At 35.0% G+C, this 20,040-nt stretch overlaps 1 protein-coding gene across 11 annotated transcripts in view; it reads right to left on the bottom strand.

Moving 5' to 3' along the window:
- ROBO2 (roundabout guidance receptor 2) overlaps nt 1–20,040 on the bottom strand; it is a 1,562,785-nt gene that overhangs the window by 154,558 nt on the left and 1,388,187 nt on the right. For 7 of the 11 annotated variants that reach the window (XM_036349422.1, XM_036349425.1, XM_036349421.1 and 4 more), the window contains exons 6-7: nt 6,035–6,162; nt 1,534–1,545 (exon numbers count right to left, since the gene is read on the bottom strand). In XM_036349422.1, the coding sequence (XP_036205315.1) occupies nt 1,534–1,545; nt 6,035–6,162 (140 nt within the window). The remainder of the gene's footprint in view (nt 1–1,533; nt 1,546–6,034; nt 6,163–20,040) is intronic. The other 4 variants (XM_036349426.1, XM_036349419.1, XM_036349428.1 and 1 more) reach the window with 1 other exon arrangement.

Raw genomic sequence — 20,040 nt, 5'->3', positions numbered from 1 at the left:
GATTAGGCTGGCCTCTTGGTCCCTTCCCCCCGGCCCACAGGCCTGGGGAAGCAGAGCCATGCTGCAATGGGACTGGACCCCACCCGAGGCATCCTGGATTGAGAGAGTGTGCAGACTGGGCTGAGAGACCCCCCGAGTGCATGAATTTAATATAATAATAAAGTTTGTCATGTTTCAACAAATGGGAAAGAAGATTATAAATTTGGACCAATATGCATCAAATAATGACAAGCTTTTAAAGTAAGATGGAACATTTATACAGCTATGTTGAATTGAGTAAATTACTGAGATATCTTGGTGTAATAAAGAAGCAGTGTATTAGATTCGTTCATTCTTTCAACCATCCATCCATTTATGCATATATCTATTCATTTACTTATAACACAACTAGAGGCCCAGTGCACGAGATTCATGCACTGAGGGAGGGGGGTCCCTCAGCCTGGCCTGTGCCCTCTTATAGTCCGGGACCCCTCAGGGGATGTCCGCCTACTGGCTTAGGCCCAATCCCCATAGAGATTGGGCCTAAGCTGGCAGTCAGACATCCCTCTTGCAGTCTGTGGCTCTCACAGTCCAGGACCCCTTGATCCTTACAGCCTGCCTGCAGCGAAGGCAGGAGAGGCTCCTGCCACTGCCACTGCATTCACCAGCAGTGAGTCTGGCTTCTGGGTGAGCGCCTGACCAACAGAAGGCAGCTCCGGCAGTGAGCATCTGCCTCCTGGTGGTCAGTGCATGTAATAGCGACTAGTTGGTCAATTTGCATATTATACTTTTATTATATAGGATTACCAAGGTTTCTTTTACTTAACACATTTATTGGTAGGTTAAGCTAAACTTTAAAAAAATACAGCTAGGTTATTAAATCAATGAATTTAAAAATAATTTATCTTCCAAATATTTACCAATAATAACCACTTACATTACTGCAAGCAAAAGCTGTTCACTTCAATTTTGCAAAGCCAAATGAAGGATGAAATATATTGAAACCACAAACTTTTCATGCCAAAGAACATAGCTCATTACTTTCTTTTCCTCTTAGTTTAAATAACTATTTATAATAATTTGAAGCATTCTACTAAATTTATTTAAATAGGTATGCAGATAAGAAGTATGCAGCAGTTAAAATGCTCTTAAAAAGCAAAGACTCCAAGCAGCTTAAAATAAGGGAAGTACAAAAAAATGATAGAACTTCTTAATTTTTGAATATCAAACATAACTAATAATTGATTATTTCATACATACCAGAAAAAGGGAGTATTATATTTTTCTCAAGAAAAGTTTGCAGTTTATAATATTAACCATTCATATATTCTTTTAGACGAAAATTGTTACCTATTCATTGTTAAAATAGTAGAAGTCACTACAAAATTGTTTATCAAAGTGATGAAAAGATCAGAAACAACTTTCACAGAAGACAGTCCCTTAAGCAATATTTTAACAGGGATGAATATATTTCATTCTGTCAATTTCTACTATGCATGAGTTATGAAGAACTGTGCAAAGCCATGCTAAATGGATAGAAGGATGGCTACTTACCAACAGGGCGAGCTGTAGACATTACAATGGTGTGGTGAGAACATAAAAAAGAAATTAAAAGAAAAGAAAATTATCAGAATGCATGATGTGTAATGTTACATTTAAGTATGGACAGTAGAATGATTTCTAGTCATAGTTCAAGTATGAACAGAATGTCTGAGTTTGATAAAACTGAACATTATAATGTAATTCTAAGAAAGTAATTATTTTTGCATGCCAGGATTAACTATAAGCAATTAGAGAAATTTTATGTAAAGTCATATCTTCATCACTTAACTATAGTTATAATTTCAATGGTGTTTTTAGAGTTAAAAAGCCTTGTGGTACTGTAAAGTTAAGAATTTGATTACTGTAACTATTCAAGTCACAGACTAGCAAATGTCATGTCAATAAAAGAAGGCCTCACTGTCTGATTTAAATAGCAATTGGTTTTTAAGCATGGTTAGTCAGAACCATTATAGGACTACAGAAAAGCCCAGGACACTGCTTTTCAGCCAGTAATAAGTTAAGATCACATCACTTTTCATCCCTGGACAGGGCGGATGAAAATATAACAAATAGGTTGGAACATTTTTAGAGATTTCAGCTGAGTAGCTCCCTAACTACTGTTAAGCTTTTTCTTATTTTGGCAGAGGGCAGGAAACAATGACTGACAAGTTGATTCCTGTTCACACTGAAAATGGCTTTCAAATTGGTGCTTCAATAAATTGTTATTTTTATTTTACTCTAACTTTCAATTACTAAAATAAGTAGTAATAAGTTGCCTCTATTATTAATGCGCAGAAATTATAAGACACACATGAGCTTAATAACATTTTTTAAAAAATGAATAATGCTAAATCAACTTAGATAGTAAACCACTTTATATAAAAAGCAATAGGCAAATATAGAACACATGGTCCCATTTTTTAAATGAAGAAGAAATACATGTAGTAGCATTTAAACTTTTACAAAATCATACATTAAAAATATAAATTTATTAGACAAGCATTTCACCCATATCCTAGCGAATGAAGCTCTAATGTATATGAAATGAGATTCTAGAACTGATGGCTAGTTTCATCCTGATGATGTTTCATGAGGAATGATGAGATACATATGGCCTTTCAAACCATGTTTATAGATACTCATTCACTCAACACACACATCATAATAAAAGCATTGTGCAATCTCTGAACAATACTAGAGTTGCTTTTATGTGAGATCCATGGTTTTGTAATATTCACAATTGAAAGGGGAGGTTAAGACAATTCAAAGAAAAATAAAGTAATTATAGTAGCAGTATGAAAACTCTAGCGTGCTCCATAGTCTATGATGGGTTTACTGTAGTAACAGGAATAGAAGAATTTGCCCAATGTACAACAATTTATTTTTTGTTTTTTGTTTTTTGTTGTAGGGGACATATAAAAATAATAACCAAGAATAAGACAACAGACTAACATCATAAAGTTGTGGCTTATTCTCACTGACAAGATTTCGATTAATTTTGCCAATATCCAATAGAAAAATAACTGTCTTTCATTTTTAAATTTGCATTTTCATGTGCCATCCTAAGCTGAATCTTAAACATAAGTTTCCTATACATAGATACAAAGCAGCATTTTGATCCTATGCTATTAAACAGTGATAAAGAAGAAACCATGGTGAGAAATCATTTTTTTTTAAGAAAAAAAAAAAACACGTTTGTTTTTTACTTAGTCTAAGTAAGTTTCAAAAAAATTAAGGAATTATTACCCTACAAGCAAGATGGTTATTCCAATGAAGTCTTAATTTATGCAAAGCCAATTTGAGCAATTAAAAAATAGAGAAACATTGTGTTTACAAATATGCAGTTTGAGTGAACACATTTTGAAGGTAATCATAAAAGTTCTGTTAGATCATGAATTATTTGATTAGAATATAAATGCTAGGAGGTTTGTTGTCCACCATCATTTCTTTCAAATTTTATGTTTGTCAAGTCAGCAAAAGAAGCTACTTGCTGTCAAGTTAAATTGTATAGACTATTTTCACCATATTTTTGAAATGGAAAACCAACTACTAAGTCACTCTTTCAGATTTTGACTATAAAATTTATTTTCCTTTTCCCCATTTGGCTGAAGTGAACATTGTGATAAAATTTTAGCAGAAACATCACAATAAAATCTCTTGTCTTTGTTACATATCAGCATTTAATCCCAGAAAAACAAAACAAAACAAAAACAAAACAAAACAAAACAAAACAAAACCCCAACAGGTGAATGTTGTCAAAATCAGCAAATTAAAATAAACTGTGTCCCTGCATTAAATTGATGAAATAGATGTGGCCTATTGGGTCAGAGTTGACCCTGTTCTAATAAAACAAGCGAAGGAAGGACTGAACATTTCATTTATGTGCATAGAAAAATGAGCACAGAAAAAATATCATAGATACTATTTTTTTCCTGTTAACCTGTTAGCATGAGTAATCCCAACTGCTTTTTTTAATGATTAAAATATTTAAACAATATTTTATTCTACTTTCTATTGTATTATGGAGATTTTTTTTTCTGTGGCTGGTTTGAGGATTCAGTGTTGGATGAGTTATAAATATACACCACACAGATTAAACTCTCTATTCCATCCACAAGATCTGCTGATTTAATAAAAAAAAAAATCCTATTAAAAATAAATAACTCTTTCTATTAGTTTTGTAAGTTAGCTTTAAATGTAAAGGTCCATGCAGGAGGAGCATGCTTTGTTAAATGAAATGTTAAACCTGAAACTTTCAACAAATTATGAAAGCAATTAGCTTGGAAAGATCTTAAAGCAAACAGAACACTTCAAGTCTCATTCACCCAGGCATTCAAGTATAAAGGAACCCTGCTGCTTCTACAAACAAACAACTCCTCACATTTTCTCACCATTTGTTTAGTCAGCAAATAGTTTTTGAATGGAACATTTCTTTGTTGCTTGTTTATTTTTCCCCCATTCACTTCAGAAAAAAACAAACAAACAAACTTTGGGGGGAATTTGGTCAAGTGAATTATTTTTGCAAAGGACTGCCTAGAGAAAAACAAACATATGTATAAATATAAAATCAGCTATAGAGAATTCAGGTTAAATATAGTAAAGAGCCTTATAGAGGCTCATGTTTTGATCATATGTAATCAGTATGTATATTCAATTGATATATAATCATAACTTTTTATGATGTGTTGCCTAATGAGACATGAAAATATTTTTAAGCAACTAGCTTGCCAATTTTGCCTAATGAGTTTTGTATATCAGTCCACATCAAACTGGTGGAAAAATTAAAGTATATGGAATAGAAATGGAGCAATGGGAAATTATAGAAATTACCAATGTTTTCCAGATATCCAGAGTGTGTGTGTATGTCTCCTAGTAATTATCTGAAGGAAGGTGAGGGTTTTCTTTATGATTTGATGCCCAAATTATAGATCTGACAAAAAAACAATTTGAGAACAACCTACCCAAGTTCCTCTAAACGTTTCTCCTAATCTTATGAAAGGTTCTGGGAGCAAAGCTGCACAAGAGTAAGAGGTATGACTAAACAGGGGGAGCAGTAGCTGAGACCTGCATGAGAGTGTGCAGCCAGCCTCCTCATCCATAAGGCTGAGAGGAGAAAGTGTCAGGAGAGTGGAAGAAAGATTAAAAGAATGAGCAGGGGATGCATTTGCCTGTTTCTGTCTAAAGTTCGTTGAGAGTAAACAATACCACAGATAATGTCTATTTGGCCAGAGTTGGTGTGGCTGTCTGCTTGGTACTACTTGGTACCTTGGGCTATGTAATTTACTCATATGGATCAGTGTGCACCACCAGGAAGAGAGTTAATTCATTCTAGTTCATCGTAGGGTTAAGTAATGCTTTCCTTCACTTATAAGCAATTCCAGGGAGTCTATAAATGAACATTATCCCATGACTGAGAAAGTGCATGACACCCAGAAAGTGAAAGTTATTACAGTAGGAGCGCTGGCTATTTCAATTATTTAAGGCCAGTGAACTTCACAAATCACTCTCTAAATCAGATTTTCTCAACGTGGGAGCTCCTTTGTATTCATTTTTCACCTTTTGAAGCAGTGTTAGGTTTTTTTTGTGTGTGTTTTTTTCCAGATTGCTTTTTGAATGCTGAAATAAAAAAAGAATTTCAAAACAGCACTCTGCAAGTATAAAGTGACAAACTACTAAACTGAAACACAAAGTACTTTTGAAATTAGCGACATTTAAAAGCAACAAATAGTTCAAAGCAATGGAAATGTAAATATCTATTTTTAAGATTCATTTTAAAATCATGTTAGCTATTATTTATTTTTAAAAATTAAGTACCTCAAATAATCATCCTTTTGAACACAAATTTGAAAGTAATTTTACCTCAATTAATAATACAGTGTATACAAAATCTATGCCTTTTAATATAATAATAAAACAGGGTAAGCTATTATTTTGATGGTGGGTTCACTCACCCATGTAACTAAATATTAGCCTGTTGGTCCAATCATGTTACACATCTTCTTCGGTCTCTTACCTCGAACAGTCAGGGTGGCAGAGGCTTCCACTTTTCCAACCCGATTCTCGGCAATACACATGTAAGTGCCTTCATCTACACTCAAAGCCTTTTTAATTCTCAGTGTGTAGTCATCTTTGATGTCATATCTGTGTAGAATATAAATTGGTTTTATTAAATAGCTTTGGTTATATTTAAATGACAGTTCATTTTTCTACTCTGTTTTGCCTGAAACAAAATAACACACACACACACACACACACACACACACACACACACACACACCATTCAGCCATATAGTGTAATGCTTAGATTAAAGGTATTGCTAATATGATCATTACTTTCATATCTGATTGCCAGGTGCTTGATTATTAATTACCTATTTTTATATATATACAGAACCCTTGCCACATCCTAATTACCAAATGTGTTAAAAAAACTCAAAAACATTCCTTCACAAAGATAAATGCACCCATAAGTTCATTGAAGCGTTATTCACAGTGGCCAAGACATGGAGACAACTAAAGTGCCCTTCAGTAGAGGATGGATAAATAGATGCAGTCCATATATATTATGGGAGACCATTCAGCCATAATAAAAGATAAAATACTGCCATTTGCAACAACATGGATGGACCTTGAGAATACTATGTTAAGGAAAATAAGTTAGTCAGGAAAACCTAAAAACCAAATGATTTCACTCATAGGTGAGGTATAAAACTGAAACTCATAGACATAGACAACAGTATGGTGGTTACCAGACAGAAGGGAATGGGCGACAGTAAAGGGTTAAGGGGGCAAAATATATGGTGATGAAAGATGATTTGACTTTGGGTGGTGGGCACACAATGCAATATACAGATCTATAGAAATATGCACTTGAAACCTATATGATCCTTTTAACCAATGGCATCCCAATAAATTTTTTAAAAAGAAAAAAATCCACAAAAATATTAAATGTTTAATTAATAAGGAGAAATAAAATTTATGTTAAATGTTAAATAACAACAACAAATTATCAAATGCACTACCAGCACTATTTTTGGTTACTCTTAGACAAGTAGTTCATATTTGAGTTTCTTGGTGAGTTATATCCTATCATTTTATAGGTTACACAGCTTTCAAATGTATGGTTTATGTTTTTAGGTATCTTGAGTATAAGATAGCTCAAATATTTAAAGGGGAAACTTATTTTCTCATTTGTTGGCAAACTGACAAAATAAGCATTGGTTGAAAGAATTAAGAACTTTTATTAAATCATCAACATTAACTCTTAAAATATCAACATGTCTGGAGTGATCCTGAAAACGCACATGCTCTTTCTCCAATGGATCATAATTCCTCTGAAACAATTACTTTTTCCTTAAAACTACATATTTCACAAGCAATTAGATGTTAAATATCTCCACAGGCCCAGTAAATGTGGCCTTTTTTCCTGTATCTTTCTGGATAAATTGGGATATGCTCAATTGTAATCTCATTGATGCTTTACACTATTGCTCTGGGTATTTGGAGAAATGTGCATTTTCCCCAGAGAGCAAATATTGACTGAGTAGTATGATAAATTTGACTAATAGTTTCTTACATTTCAAGAGTTCTTTACATTTCACAACAGAATTTAATAGACGATTTCGCAACAATAAATGACTTAGAGATAATGCCTACTCCCAAACGCCATTTTATAGAAGATGGCAAGATTGTCTTGAGTTGCAAAAAAAACTGTGACAGTATTTCTGTGACAAGGACATTTATTTTGCTAACACAGAGCAACGCACCCCTCCCAGCTGACGTGTGTGTTTACTGTTCTAATTGCCTGTGCACTGAGCAGGTGTGCATTTCTCTATTTTGTGTTCGGAGTTTCAAAAACTCCAGAAAACGTTGTATCAATATTTTTCTCAATATGAATCAAAAACCAAAATGTAATCCTTAGAGGTTCATAATGTGTTAACTAACACAGACACACTTTAAAATTATTATGTTATTGAACAACCTAATGTACTTAAAATCTTTGCCCTGATTTGCTCTTATACTGTTTTTACATAATTAAGAATGAATTTTAAATAATTGGATTATGCTTTGGTAGAAAACAGCTACTTTCGATACATGGTATAATGTTATATATGTTCAACATGTAGGAAGTATCATCTGACTTTAATTAAAAATAGAGAAAAAAAGAAATAAATGAAAAACATTACTTGTGAGGAAACCCTAATAGAAAAGGAGTGATTTTGATTGTGAAATCTGCCAGTCTCAGACTTGTATAAATGCAGTCATTGTTGCCAGGTTTGATTAATGACAGTTGTACAATCATGTGCTGACAGTCCCCACCATAAAGATACCTTTTTTTCCTGATATGAAACACTGCTGAAAAATGCAACCCAATCAGATTTGGCCCCTGGACAACATGTGCCATCATCACTGTACCGTGAATGGAGATTGATTGGTAACCAGCTGTGACAAAGTGGGAAAAGAAGCTCTGGTTTTGTGTTGTGTGTCCCTCCCCCCCACCCCCCCACCCCGCCCCATGCGAAAAAGAAAACAAAAACTGAATTGTGTCAAAACCATTACCATCTGTTCAGCTAAATAATAAACAAAACAAAATAAGTCAAAATACATTTATTTTAATACTTAAAACAACACTTTGTATGCAAGTTTCTATTTGTGTGTGATCTTCTTAAAAGTGTTTCAAAAGAGAAAATATTATTCATTTTTTAAAGAAACAGAGTACTACATTTTAAAATCACTTCCAAATTGAAATGAAATAATCTATTGTAATTCTTCCTCCTAAAGAAACTTTGTCTTTTGGGAATGTTTCTTAGAAATCTAAATTTACTTTGAAAATATCAAACAAGATTTGAAAAATGGCAAAATTTTATAACATAACCACATTTCATACATTTCTCTCACTTTGCAATCCCCAATGCACATTCAACTTCTAGGGTAGAAACCTATGATTTCCTGGTGTTGTGGATATAACTTAGGGACTTCTCCCTCCAAGTTTTCCACAGTGGCTTTAAAATTTGGGAGGAAAAAAGAACAACAAATACACTACAAATTCTACTACAAAGTGGAATTTTACCATGCTCAGTTCAAGCCTGTGTATCTCATTGCCTTGTTTGGATTCCATGAGAGCTCTACACTAATAAATCTCCCTGAATGACCATTTTCATCTCAAAAGCACCTTTGTTTTTCATGGAAGTAAATTTATTTTCTCAACATTTTTAGTTTTTGAAATTACCTACTACTTCTTGCTATAAGTTGCCTGACTCCTATTAATCATTAAGTTGGCCAATAGGAAAAAGTATGAATTTAACCAGGAAATATTTAATGTCTATGCAAGTAAATGTGTCTATTTTTTTTAGGGAGACTTGAGAAGTTTGTTTTCAATTTTCAAAAGACTTGTAGTCAATCCAAAGAGCTGAAGATCACCTTCTACCTTTTACACTCTTTCAGACAATAAATGCATGCAGTTATAGGCATTACATAGTTTCATAATTCAATAAAATGTTAACTATGGAGCTTTACATGAAAAAGCCACAATGTTTATTGCCTATCTTAAACAGAATAATTTTAGAATAAAAATCATATATTAATCTTATAAAATATCATTCATTGATCATTAAAGACACACCCTTAAACTAATAGAGGCCATGGTGTGGATTATAGTAGATGTGGAGATGCAGCCATTTAGAAGTCAGTGATGATGTATTTCTATTAGTCAAAAAAGTCCATTTTAATAATTCACAACTTTGAATCAAGGTACTCTTCTACATAACATAAACGTTCTCGGAGAAATTTAAATCTTTTGCCTCTTTCAGTCTTGACAGCTGAAAATAGGAAAAAGTTGTCAATTCTCCTGAAACAATTTTTCTGCTCACAGTTTTTCAATCAAAATCTTTCCACAGACAATACTTGTTACCAAAACTCATGTAAGTGCTTCTTGGCAACCTAAATATCAAGCGATATTTTCTTAATCTTTAATATTTAAGGTATATCCTAAAGTTAAGCTCTTAAATTACAATTGAGGTCTGGGATCTTCAAATAGCCAAAACCAGCCATTAGTATTTTGCTGGCAAAGCGATACTGAGTCAAGTTTGCTATACATTCTAGCCAACCTGGGTCATATATATATATTTTTTTAATCTATGGTTATAATGCAGGTTAGCGTTTACCATTTGGGTAAAGAAATCTTTACCTATTCTTTCAGTTAGGTCACAAGCATTTCTGGGCAGGGCAACTAAGAGCAATATAAAAATACAGATAGTCCTTTAAAATGACAATTAATGTAATATTCATTGGGAAAAAAAGGTAAAAATCTTGGGAGAGATTTGTATGGAAATAACAAGAGGCTAGGTGTTCTCTGAAGAGAACTTGCTGTTCTGTTCTGGAAGCCTCTACTGTAAGCGAAAGTGAACCTTGATGATACTCTGACTCTGCCTTAAATAACCAAACTACTCCTCATAATTCTCATTGAGTTGTGTGCATTTGTCATCTAGTCACTTACACATCCTTATAACCATTACTCTGAATTCTTTCTCTGACAAATTACTTGCCTCCATTACATTTGATTCCTTTTCCTGGTGATCCCTCTTTTTCTTTCCTTTAACTCTCATATCTTTCCTTAAATGCTATCCTGCTACCTCCAACCCTTGCCAGCCTGACTTATAGATGGAAAACTCCTCTACTTTATCTCCCTTTAGCACAACTGAGAGAGCAGGACATTTTCCAACTAAAAAGCTAAGAGAAAACAAGTAAGCGAAAAAGATGCTTTAAGACATCCACAATAGGATAACAATAATTGACATAATGAAGTGCAGATTTCAGATCACCAGGTAGTTAGGCCAAATGACAACAACCAGACAGCAGGACACACACCACCTCGCAACCAGAGCCTGTCTTTGGAGTTTGAGAAATTAAACCAAATTGTAGCTGAGCCTCCCAGAAAGGCCAAAGCATTCTGCTCACCCAGAAACTAAAAGTGCCTGTGAGTTTTAATCAGTGTAGGCTGTGGCTATCTTTTGTGTGTCACTGTCTCTCCCATCTTCTACAACTATGACAGGCAATAGACTCCAGGGATTCATTCTCTTGGCAAATTTGTGGACAACTGTGAACTTCACAGCCTGTTGTTCTTAGTTACTACCTGTTTTCATCTTCTGTCATCTTCTTTCATTTTTCACCTTTTCTGCAGTGAGCTTCATCACCTCTCATATAATTGCTCACAAAATTTTTGTAGTCACTTCTATGAAACTTTTCACTTTGCCTTTTGAACTATCTGCTCACTGATTTGTAAACCTTCCCCATCCTCTCTTCTCAGATTTTTAACCTCACCTCCATGCCTTAATGGAAATCTGGCTCTTTTCTGAGGGTTAGGTAAGGGTGGGGGGTAAAGGGGAGGTGAAAGAAAACTCCCAGCTATTACAAACAATTATTCAGTGCCTGAGACATAAATACATATTTTAAGTAAGTTATTTATCTTCTCTCACAAAAAATAAAACAGCAAAATGAAACAAAGTCTCAATTAAGTTCCTATCATGCCATCTAGTTTTAAATAGATTCTTTATAATTTATTTTTCTTTAGAAAATATAATAACTAATAGGACCTTCATCATAGGGCTTTTTAAAGCATTAAATGAGTTAATAATTTTAAAGTGTTGAGACTTGAACCTGGCATATAATAAATACCGAATAAATACCAACTGAAATTTTCCATAATTGCACCTCACTTCAATTATTTTCCGTCCTCCAGTGATATTGTCTCCATCTCCCTTTGGCCATTGTCTCATAGCAGGATCTTAGACTTTATACTCAACTGGAATGGCTCTACCTTTAAAATCTGAATTTTGAATGTCTGATCCTACCATAACTGTGAATGTTTCCTACTGTTTTTATTCTTTTACGATGTGGGGAACCGATATAGGGTTAAGCCTTGGACTGACCTGTTGGCAAAGTCACAAACAAGTCCCAGCTTAGAGGGCACAGTCCTCTTAGCATAATTAGGCTTGACCTTATAACACTCCCTAGATCTTATCTGGGAAGCTAATGGGCTGAGGGAAGTGCAGGAAGTGTAACTATGGTCAAAACAAGTGAAATTCACAAGAACTGTGTAACTATGGTAAGCACTACCTTGTTTACCTCTGACTATAAAAGGTTGGTGCGGCCTGAGCACCAGTGGAAGTCCTTCCTCCTGAATTGGGCTTACCTGCCTGGCCCCCAATATTCCCAAATTATCTCGTGTCTTTGCTCTTTCATTTGTGTGCAGCTCTTCTTCCAGATCCTGAACCCTGAACCACGCAGGATGTGGAGGGAAACATTTACAACAGTTTACAAACAGAATTCTTCCACCATTTCTATCAACCTTACATCATTACTTATTTCTCTATTCTACTTAAATTCTATGATCCATAAGTCACTTGCCATTGCTTTTCTGTAGTATTTGGCTAGCAAAACCCCATTAAAATGTCCATACTACCCAAGGCAATCTACAGATTCAATGAAATCCCTATTAAAACATCAACAGCATTCCCTTTAGCATTTTGTGCAATGCTGGCTTGGTGGTGATGTACTCCTTTAGCCCTTTATTTTATTTATTTTGTCTGTGAAGCTCTTTATTTGACCTTCTATTTTGAATGATAGCCTTGCTGGATATAGTAATCTTGGTTTCAGATACTTGCTTTTCATTACTTTGAACTTCATGCCATTCCCTTCTGGCCCTTAGAGTTTCTGATGAGAAATCTGGTGTCAGCCTTATGGGAACTGCTTTGTAGGTAACAGCTTTCTTTTCTCTTGCTGCCTTTAAGATTCTCTCTTTGTCTTTTGGCATTTTAATTATGATGTGTGTGGACATGGGTCTGTTTGGATTCTTCTTGTTTGGGGTTCTCTGTGCCTCCTGAACTTGTGTGACTTTTTTCTTTACCATGTTTGGGAAGTTTTTTGCCATTATTTCCTCTAACAGATTCTCTATCCCTTTCTCCCTTTCTGCCTCTTCTGGCACACCTGCTATGCTAATATTGTTAATGTTTCACATTGTCCCACAGCTCCCTTAAGCTGTCCTCCTGTTTTTTAATTGTTTTTCTCTTGTATCTCTGATTGAGTGATTTTTTTCAACCCTGTCTTCTAATTTACTGATTCTATCCACAGCTTCTCCTAATCTACAGTGTATTCCTCCCAATATATTCTTTATTTGTGTTATATCAGTCTTTATTTCTGACTGTTCTTTTTTCATAGTTACTATAGCTTTTTTCATGCTGTTGAGCATCTTTACCATCATTACTCTGAACTCTGTTTCAGATAAATTTCTTATCTTTGCTTCATTTATCTCTTCTTCTGGAGAATTCTCTTGTTCTTTCATTTGGGGGTTGTTTCTTTGTGTCCTCATTTTGGCACTCTGTTTTGGTTTGTGACTATGTATTAGATAGATCCTCTATGCCTCTCAATCTCTAGTGCAGAACAGTGTCAAACTCAGTTTCTGACTAAGTAGATCAGGCAAAGATCCAAAGGTTCCAGAGACCACCTCTGCCTCCAGACTGAAAGGATTCTGTCTTGAATTGTCCCCAGCCAGTTGTCCTCAGGTGTGGTGAGAGTTTTTTCAACAAGGTGGGCCCCTTGCTTCTGCCTGGAAGCTAATTGTTATTTTTAGTCTCTTAAGTGGCCTTAGGGCAAGGTGTTTTCCAATAGTCTTCCCCCAAGGCAAGGCAAATGTCTGTGTGGGAAAGATGTCCTCCACTGGGTTAGGGAATGACTCAGCAAACTCTGGGGTGGGCGGGGAGGTTCGCCTTCTGAGCTCTAGCACTCAAGTCCCTAATCCTGGCTTCTGCTCACACGGCTCCAGTCCACTCCCTTCTCCCTCTGTCAGACCACAATGTGGGTGCCTCCACAGGGAATTTTGTGCATTGGCCCTTTAAGAGGGTACCTGGATTTTCAGGTGTTACTCCCTGGCCAATAGCAACCCAGTTGCTCTTCACAGCCAGATGTTATGTGGGTACCCTTCTCAGTTCTGGTGCTCTCTGCTGGGGGGCCCAGCTTGAGGATTAGACCCCATAGTGCTCAGTAGCAACCCCACACAGCTGAGATATATCTCTGGAACTTCTGTTGCTGTCTGTGGGCTCCTGGCAAGCCCTTTCTAGCCTCCGCCCCTCCAACTAGTCTCTTTGCAGTCTCCACTTTCAGACCCTGAGTATCAGGGTTCTCTCCTGTGAGTCTTCCATTGATTATTCGGGAAGTGTTTCTGTATTTTAGTTGTAATTTCAGTTTGTTCCTGGGAGCATGTTTGTGCAGCATCCACTTACTCTGCCGCCATCTCATTCACATGATTTTAATGATACATAAAGCACAATTTATAATTTTTATCATTGATATAATATTCACTATTTGCCTGGCAAAAAGTTTTTTTGTTTGTTTGTTTGCTTTAGATTAGACTGTATTTTTATTATTTTTTGTATTATATGCAGATAGGGTAAAAACCCGACACTGAAAATTACATTACTGCTTTCAGAACTTCAAAGGACTTTCAATACCCCCCATAATTACTCGGATTTCTACTAAATTTAAATCTCTTAAAAGTTTAAAGATTAAATAGTCATGTGTATGTGTATATGTGTGTATGTGTGCTTGTGTGCATGTGTGTTTGTATGTGAAGTCCTTATTCCTTCCACAATGACATAAGATCAAATTCAAACCATTGTTGAGATACTAGGATTTTCCTTGAGTTCATAATATCAGAAAGGAATATTTAATAATTTTCATTGTTGTCCTTATTATGCAACCCTTTTTGTAATAAATTTTTCACTAACATTTAATAGATTATTCAAATAAAATATCTGCAGTCACTTAGATGTATTACTTATACTTTTGGAATATTACATATATTATTTCCAACAAGTTTTTTACCTAATTACAGCATAAAAATTTATGTCAAAAATACAATTATTTCACAATTAAGAAGAACATTTTAGAATAAAGTGGTGAAGACCGTTTACATTTTCTTCAATTTAGGAATAATTATTTTATTGGCTTAAATTAGTTTAAGACAATTTAGTTTACAATAGGAGTTAGAATTGCAATATTACTTTTGGAAATGTGGATATATTTCACAGTAGTGTGTTTAGTTGGAAATTAATCTTTTTTAAAATATATTTTTATTGATTTCAGAGAGGAAGGGAGAGGAAGAGAGAGAGATGAGAGAGAATCATTGATCGGCTGTCTCTTGCATGCTTCACACTGTGGATCAAGCTGGCAACCCGGTCATGTGTCCTTGACCAGAATCGAACCCAGGACCCTTCAGTCCACAGGCCAATGCTCTATCCACTGAGCCAAACCAGCTAGGGCTAGCAATTAATCTTAACTTAAATCCTTTTAGAAAAGGACTTTAGGAATTAAATGCATGAAATTCCACAGAATACACAATTTAGATCACACATTTATTTGATAGGCGGCTTCCATTCTTTTTGCACTGTCTGAATTGGGAATGAACTCTGAATGAAAGGACTGCAAGTTTGGAGTAAAATGGATTTTTGAACGTGCCAGCTACTTAGTGGACTTGAGTTCTTTGCTAGACAAACTTTTAGAAGTTGCGTTCGTTGGCATTGAAAGCAAGCACTCACTGAGTTATTGGGATTGGGGTGGATTCTGCATTATCAGAGAGATGTTCAGTCTGGACCATGCCAGGGAAGACTCGAAAGGCTCTCTCCCTTTCCTTCTGCCCACAGAAACCTCCTCACGAAATGTGCTTATGAAATAATTTAGAAATTCAACACAGCTCCACAGGGGAAATGTCATCATTAGGTGTACCACATAACTTGTGGGTTGGTCGGTCTATTTGAAAATGTAGTTTCAGACACTTCTCTAATTTAGTGACTCTGAACTAGTTTTATCAACTCAGCAACTATTTAAATGGCAAGGAATATTTTTAAAAATCCCAGCCTTGTGTATTCTAGAAATATGCAAAAAAGTATACGTTCAACTCTAGTCATTAATAAAACCAGGGGTCTTCTTCTTGTGTTCAATGATGACATAGTTACGCCACATCCAATCAGGATATTATTTGTCCATCTCACTGATATCCCTTTCTAGATAAGGCAATAAAAAAGACTATTATCTTCAAAGTCTGATTTTTTAACTGTATTTGATTATTTCAGGTGAGTGATGCCCAGGCTTATCTCTTCCCCTAGAAAAGGGATTCTCGACCTCAGTACTGCTGACATTTGGGAACAGATTATTATTTGCTATGGAAGTTGTCCTGTGCATACTTCGTCTCTCCCCAGTGGATGACAGTAGCACTTGATCCCCAAATGTGGTAACAGTTATTGCTATAAGTCTCTCTGGGGGTGGGAGTAGCAAAATTAGCTCCAGACCAGAACCACTGCCCTAAATGTAAGTCTGGTGAGCACTGCCTTCCAGATGGAGTGCTGGATATTTGAGATTAAATATAATTATGGCAAAAAATGTTGAGGAGACAGAAATAAATTATTCAACTATGATAATTTTAGCACTATTTTCTCTACTACACGGACATAGAAAAAATAAAATAGCAATGGCTGTAGAGGGAATGTAGGGTTGCCAGGTTCAAAATGGGCAATGAAGATCATCTTCATGCCAGAGAGACCTGGGGTTTGAATCCAGCTTTGCTAACCACAGATCCTGTGACCTTAAGCATGTTGCTCATTGTTTCTAAGCTTTAATTCCTCCTCTGTTATAGAATGGATTCATACTTCAAGTTTGTTTTAAACCATGTAAATGCCTAACATGAAACTAGTGGGTCCTCAAGAAAATTAAAGTTTTGTTATTATTTTAATATTATGTACTTTAAAATTAATTATTTCAGTGTACTAATAGTTAAGAGAGTGGACTTCAGGGCTAAAATGCTTGGATTCAAATCTCTCTTTACCACTTAAATTTGCCCCTTAGATTCTTCATTTGTAAAATAAGGATTGTAAGAGAAACTTTCATAAAGCAGTTGTGAAGATTAAATCAGCTTGCATGTGAAGCACTTATAGGTTTTAGCTATTTCTGCCATAGTTAATCAATTTTAAGATACACATTGTTCGTATTTCAAAATATCTGAAATTAGAAATCATTCTTCATAGACGGCATATCACAGTTGATTTGCCATTTTTTTCCTCTTAACTATGAGAAAATATACGTAGGATCTCACAAAGAATTCTAAATTGGATTCAGTGACATGATATTATTATATATTTAAAAATAATTAACCTAAACAAATCTTGTATTTCTCTCTTTATTACATACAACACCTTTCATCCAATCAAATGATAAACTTCAGTATTACTTTTAACCTCCTTTTTCACATAAACCCTGATATGCAATCAATTTCCACTATAAAATAAAGCTTTCCATTGTACTGCCACTTAGTTATTAAGCATGATTGCATATTCACAGGAAATATCCCAATGTCATTCCCTAACAACCTTTTAAATAACTTTCTAGTATGTATGTCTACCTCCAAACTTTCTCTACTCCAAGCTACCCTGTATGTAAATATAAGATTCAATTTTCTAAACATAGAGGCAAAGATACATTTCTATTCAATGTCCTTCTTGAATTCCCATTTCATAGTGTGTTCAGTGTAAGCAAATTACTTGGAATTAGAGGCTTTCATAATAAAGCCTCAGCTAACTTTGCTGTCCTTAAGTGCCACTCCACTACGGTGAAGGCAAACTAAACCACTAATCACTGGCTTACGTATTCCATCACTAAAGCGTTTTCCTCTTGCTTCCATCTCTGTCTCTTTAAACCGTCTTCTCTGCAGTTCCACTTACAGGAATTCCATTCTCCTTTCCAGACCCATCTCCAGGTCACATGGGACTAAAAGTTGCTTTTGTTTTCTAAAACCCTAAAAAGTCTTATATGTCATAGTTTCAATGTAGTTTTCATTATTTAATAATTAAGGGAATATGTATTTCATAACCTCTACTATCTTACCCTCTACTCCAGAACAAACTCATCTTTTTTTATGTGCTGCAATATCAATACATAGAAATGCCCAGTAAATATGTCTAATTATTTGAAGTAATTATTGAAATATAATATTAAATTGAGATAATTGACATCTTACTACAAATTATGTAGTAATTGTGGTTTGAAAAGCTATTATGGTAACTTTTGTGATTGTAACAGTCTTGCTAATAAGAATGATCAGCAAAATTTCTACATTGAGTTCTTGTCACATGATGATTCACCTTTTCAGAAGGGACTTCTAGTACTTTAATTTTTTGATAAGTGCCCCTAGGGCAACCCCCACCTCTAAATATGGCCTTTTAGAATGAAGCACCAATGAGTTAATATTATGTAACAAATGAAGTAGAGTTCACCAATAATTAATTCTACTGTATGGAGAGTGGTACATTCTTACAATACTTTGAAAGTACTTGTTCTCTTTTCTCTTATCTTTGACAATTGTATCTTCTTCACACATTAAGTAATATATAACCCTCATCCATCATGCCATTGTAATACTGAGTCTCAAATTATTCTGTGTTGTTTTTTTCATAACAGTTGACTAGACTAGCTGGGCTGAACAGCAACTTTGCAAAAATAAATAATAATAATACCACCATATTGGTAGAAAATATGAAGCTTGGAACTCAGTCATGCCTACCAGTTTGTAAGTGTCCATACAATTGTTATCAAACACTATCAAGAAAATGTAAAATAGTACTCTCAGTAAATTCAACTGTGCTATGAGCACTGTTAGGCAACAAAGATAAGAAAAGAGAAATTAAATTATCATGCCTTAAAAGAGTTCATAGTTCTAGATTTATACACTATTATTAATACTATTAAATTCTCTCAGCAAGCATCTCTTTAGCTTCTGAAATATTTTTATTTTCAGATTCAATGTTAAGAAGAAAAGCACATACACATATCAAGTTAAAATATTCTATAAGAATCAATATAGAATTGTTTTGAACTTTGTTTTAATAGGCAGTGGAAAATAATACTAACCTTTTAAAACATGCAAACTGATTTATATGCTATAATAAATTTATACATGATAAGTGCCATTATGATAAATATTATAAAATCTTTAATATATACTTTATTACACAGTTATATTTTATGACTCTCTAATAGACATAACTGATCTAGGCAAGCATTTACGAAGCTGTTCTTTCCTAAACTTCAATCCCAACTGAAGAATGGAAAAGAACTGTCCCTACCCGGTGCCATTAGTAGTGTTTAAAAGTACAGATTTCGCCATACTTACTCTCTTTGTGTTCTATTTTTCTCATTTATAATACAAGGAGAATAATAACATTTACATAATAAAGTTTTCCTATGGATAAATACATTACTATAAATTGCCTAGAGTGTATCTGGTGTAGACTAAGTGCTATGTAATATATATATATGAAAGCCAAGCAACTGGAACAACAGAAAACAACAGAATGACTGGAATGACCGCTCACTATGACACTCACTGTGGTGGCCAACCAGCCTGATTGGGGCCCTGATTGGCCACCCAACCTCCCACAAACCCTCCCCCCGGCTGGCATGGCCCCTGATTGCCCCCCCCCCTCACCCCGATCAGGGGCAGGGCCAGCTGGCCAACCACTTGCAGCCCCTTCCCCCTACCAGCCTGGCCCCGATTGGCCCCCATTGTGACAGGTGGGTGGCCGGACCCCACCCATGCATGAATTCATGCAGCAGGCCTCTAGTCTTATATAATAAAAGCGTAGTATGCAAATTGTCCCCTCGACCAGGAGTTCGACCAGGGCACAGACCAGCCTGGGGAAGAGAGTGAGGCCCCAACTGACAGCTGGCAGTGGTTAGGGACACAACCAGAGCACGAAATTTCATTCACTGGGCCTCTAGTATGTTTTTAAAAAAGGAAATACAATAAAAACAACTCTTGAATGAGTACTAGATTTTTTTCTATAAAAACCTAAATGAACATTTAGGGTCAATTTTTTTTGAATTAAAAAATATTTCTCTGTATATCTGACCAGCTGTATACAAAACATAAAAAGTAATTTTCATTAGTAATGAGCTTATGTATAATTTTACTTTCCC

Source organism: Myotis myotis, unplaced genomic scaffold, assembly GCF_014108235.1.
Source record: "Myotis myotis isolate mMyoMyo1 unplaced genomic scaffold, mMyoMyo1.p scaffold_m19_p_2, whole genome shotgun sequence".
In the NCBI taxonomy this organism is placed as follows: Eukaryota; Metazoa; Chordata; class Mammalia; order Chiroptera; family Vespertilionidae; genus Myotis; species Myotis myotis.
This window is presented reverse-complemented; position numbering and strand designations above follow the sequence as displayed.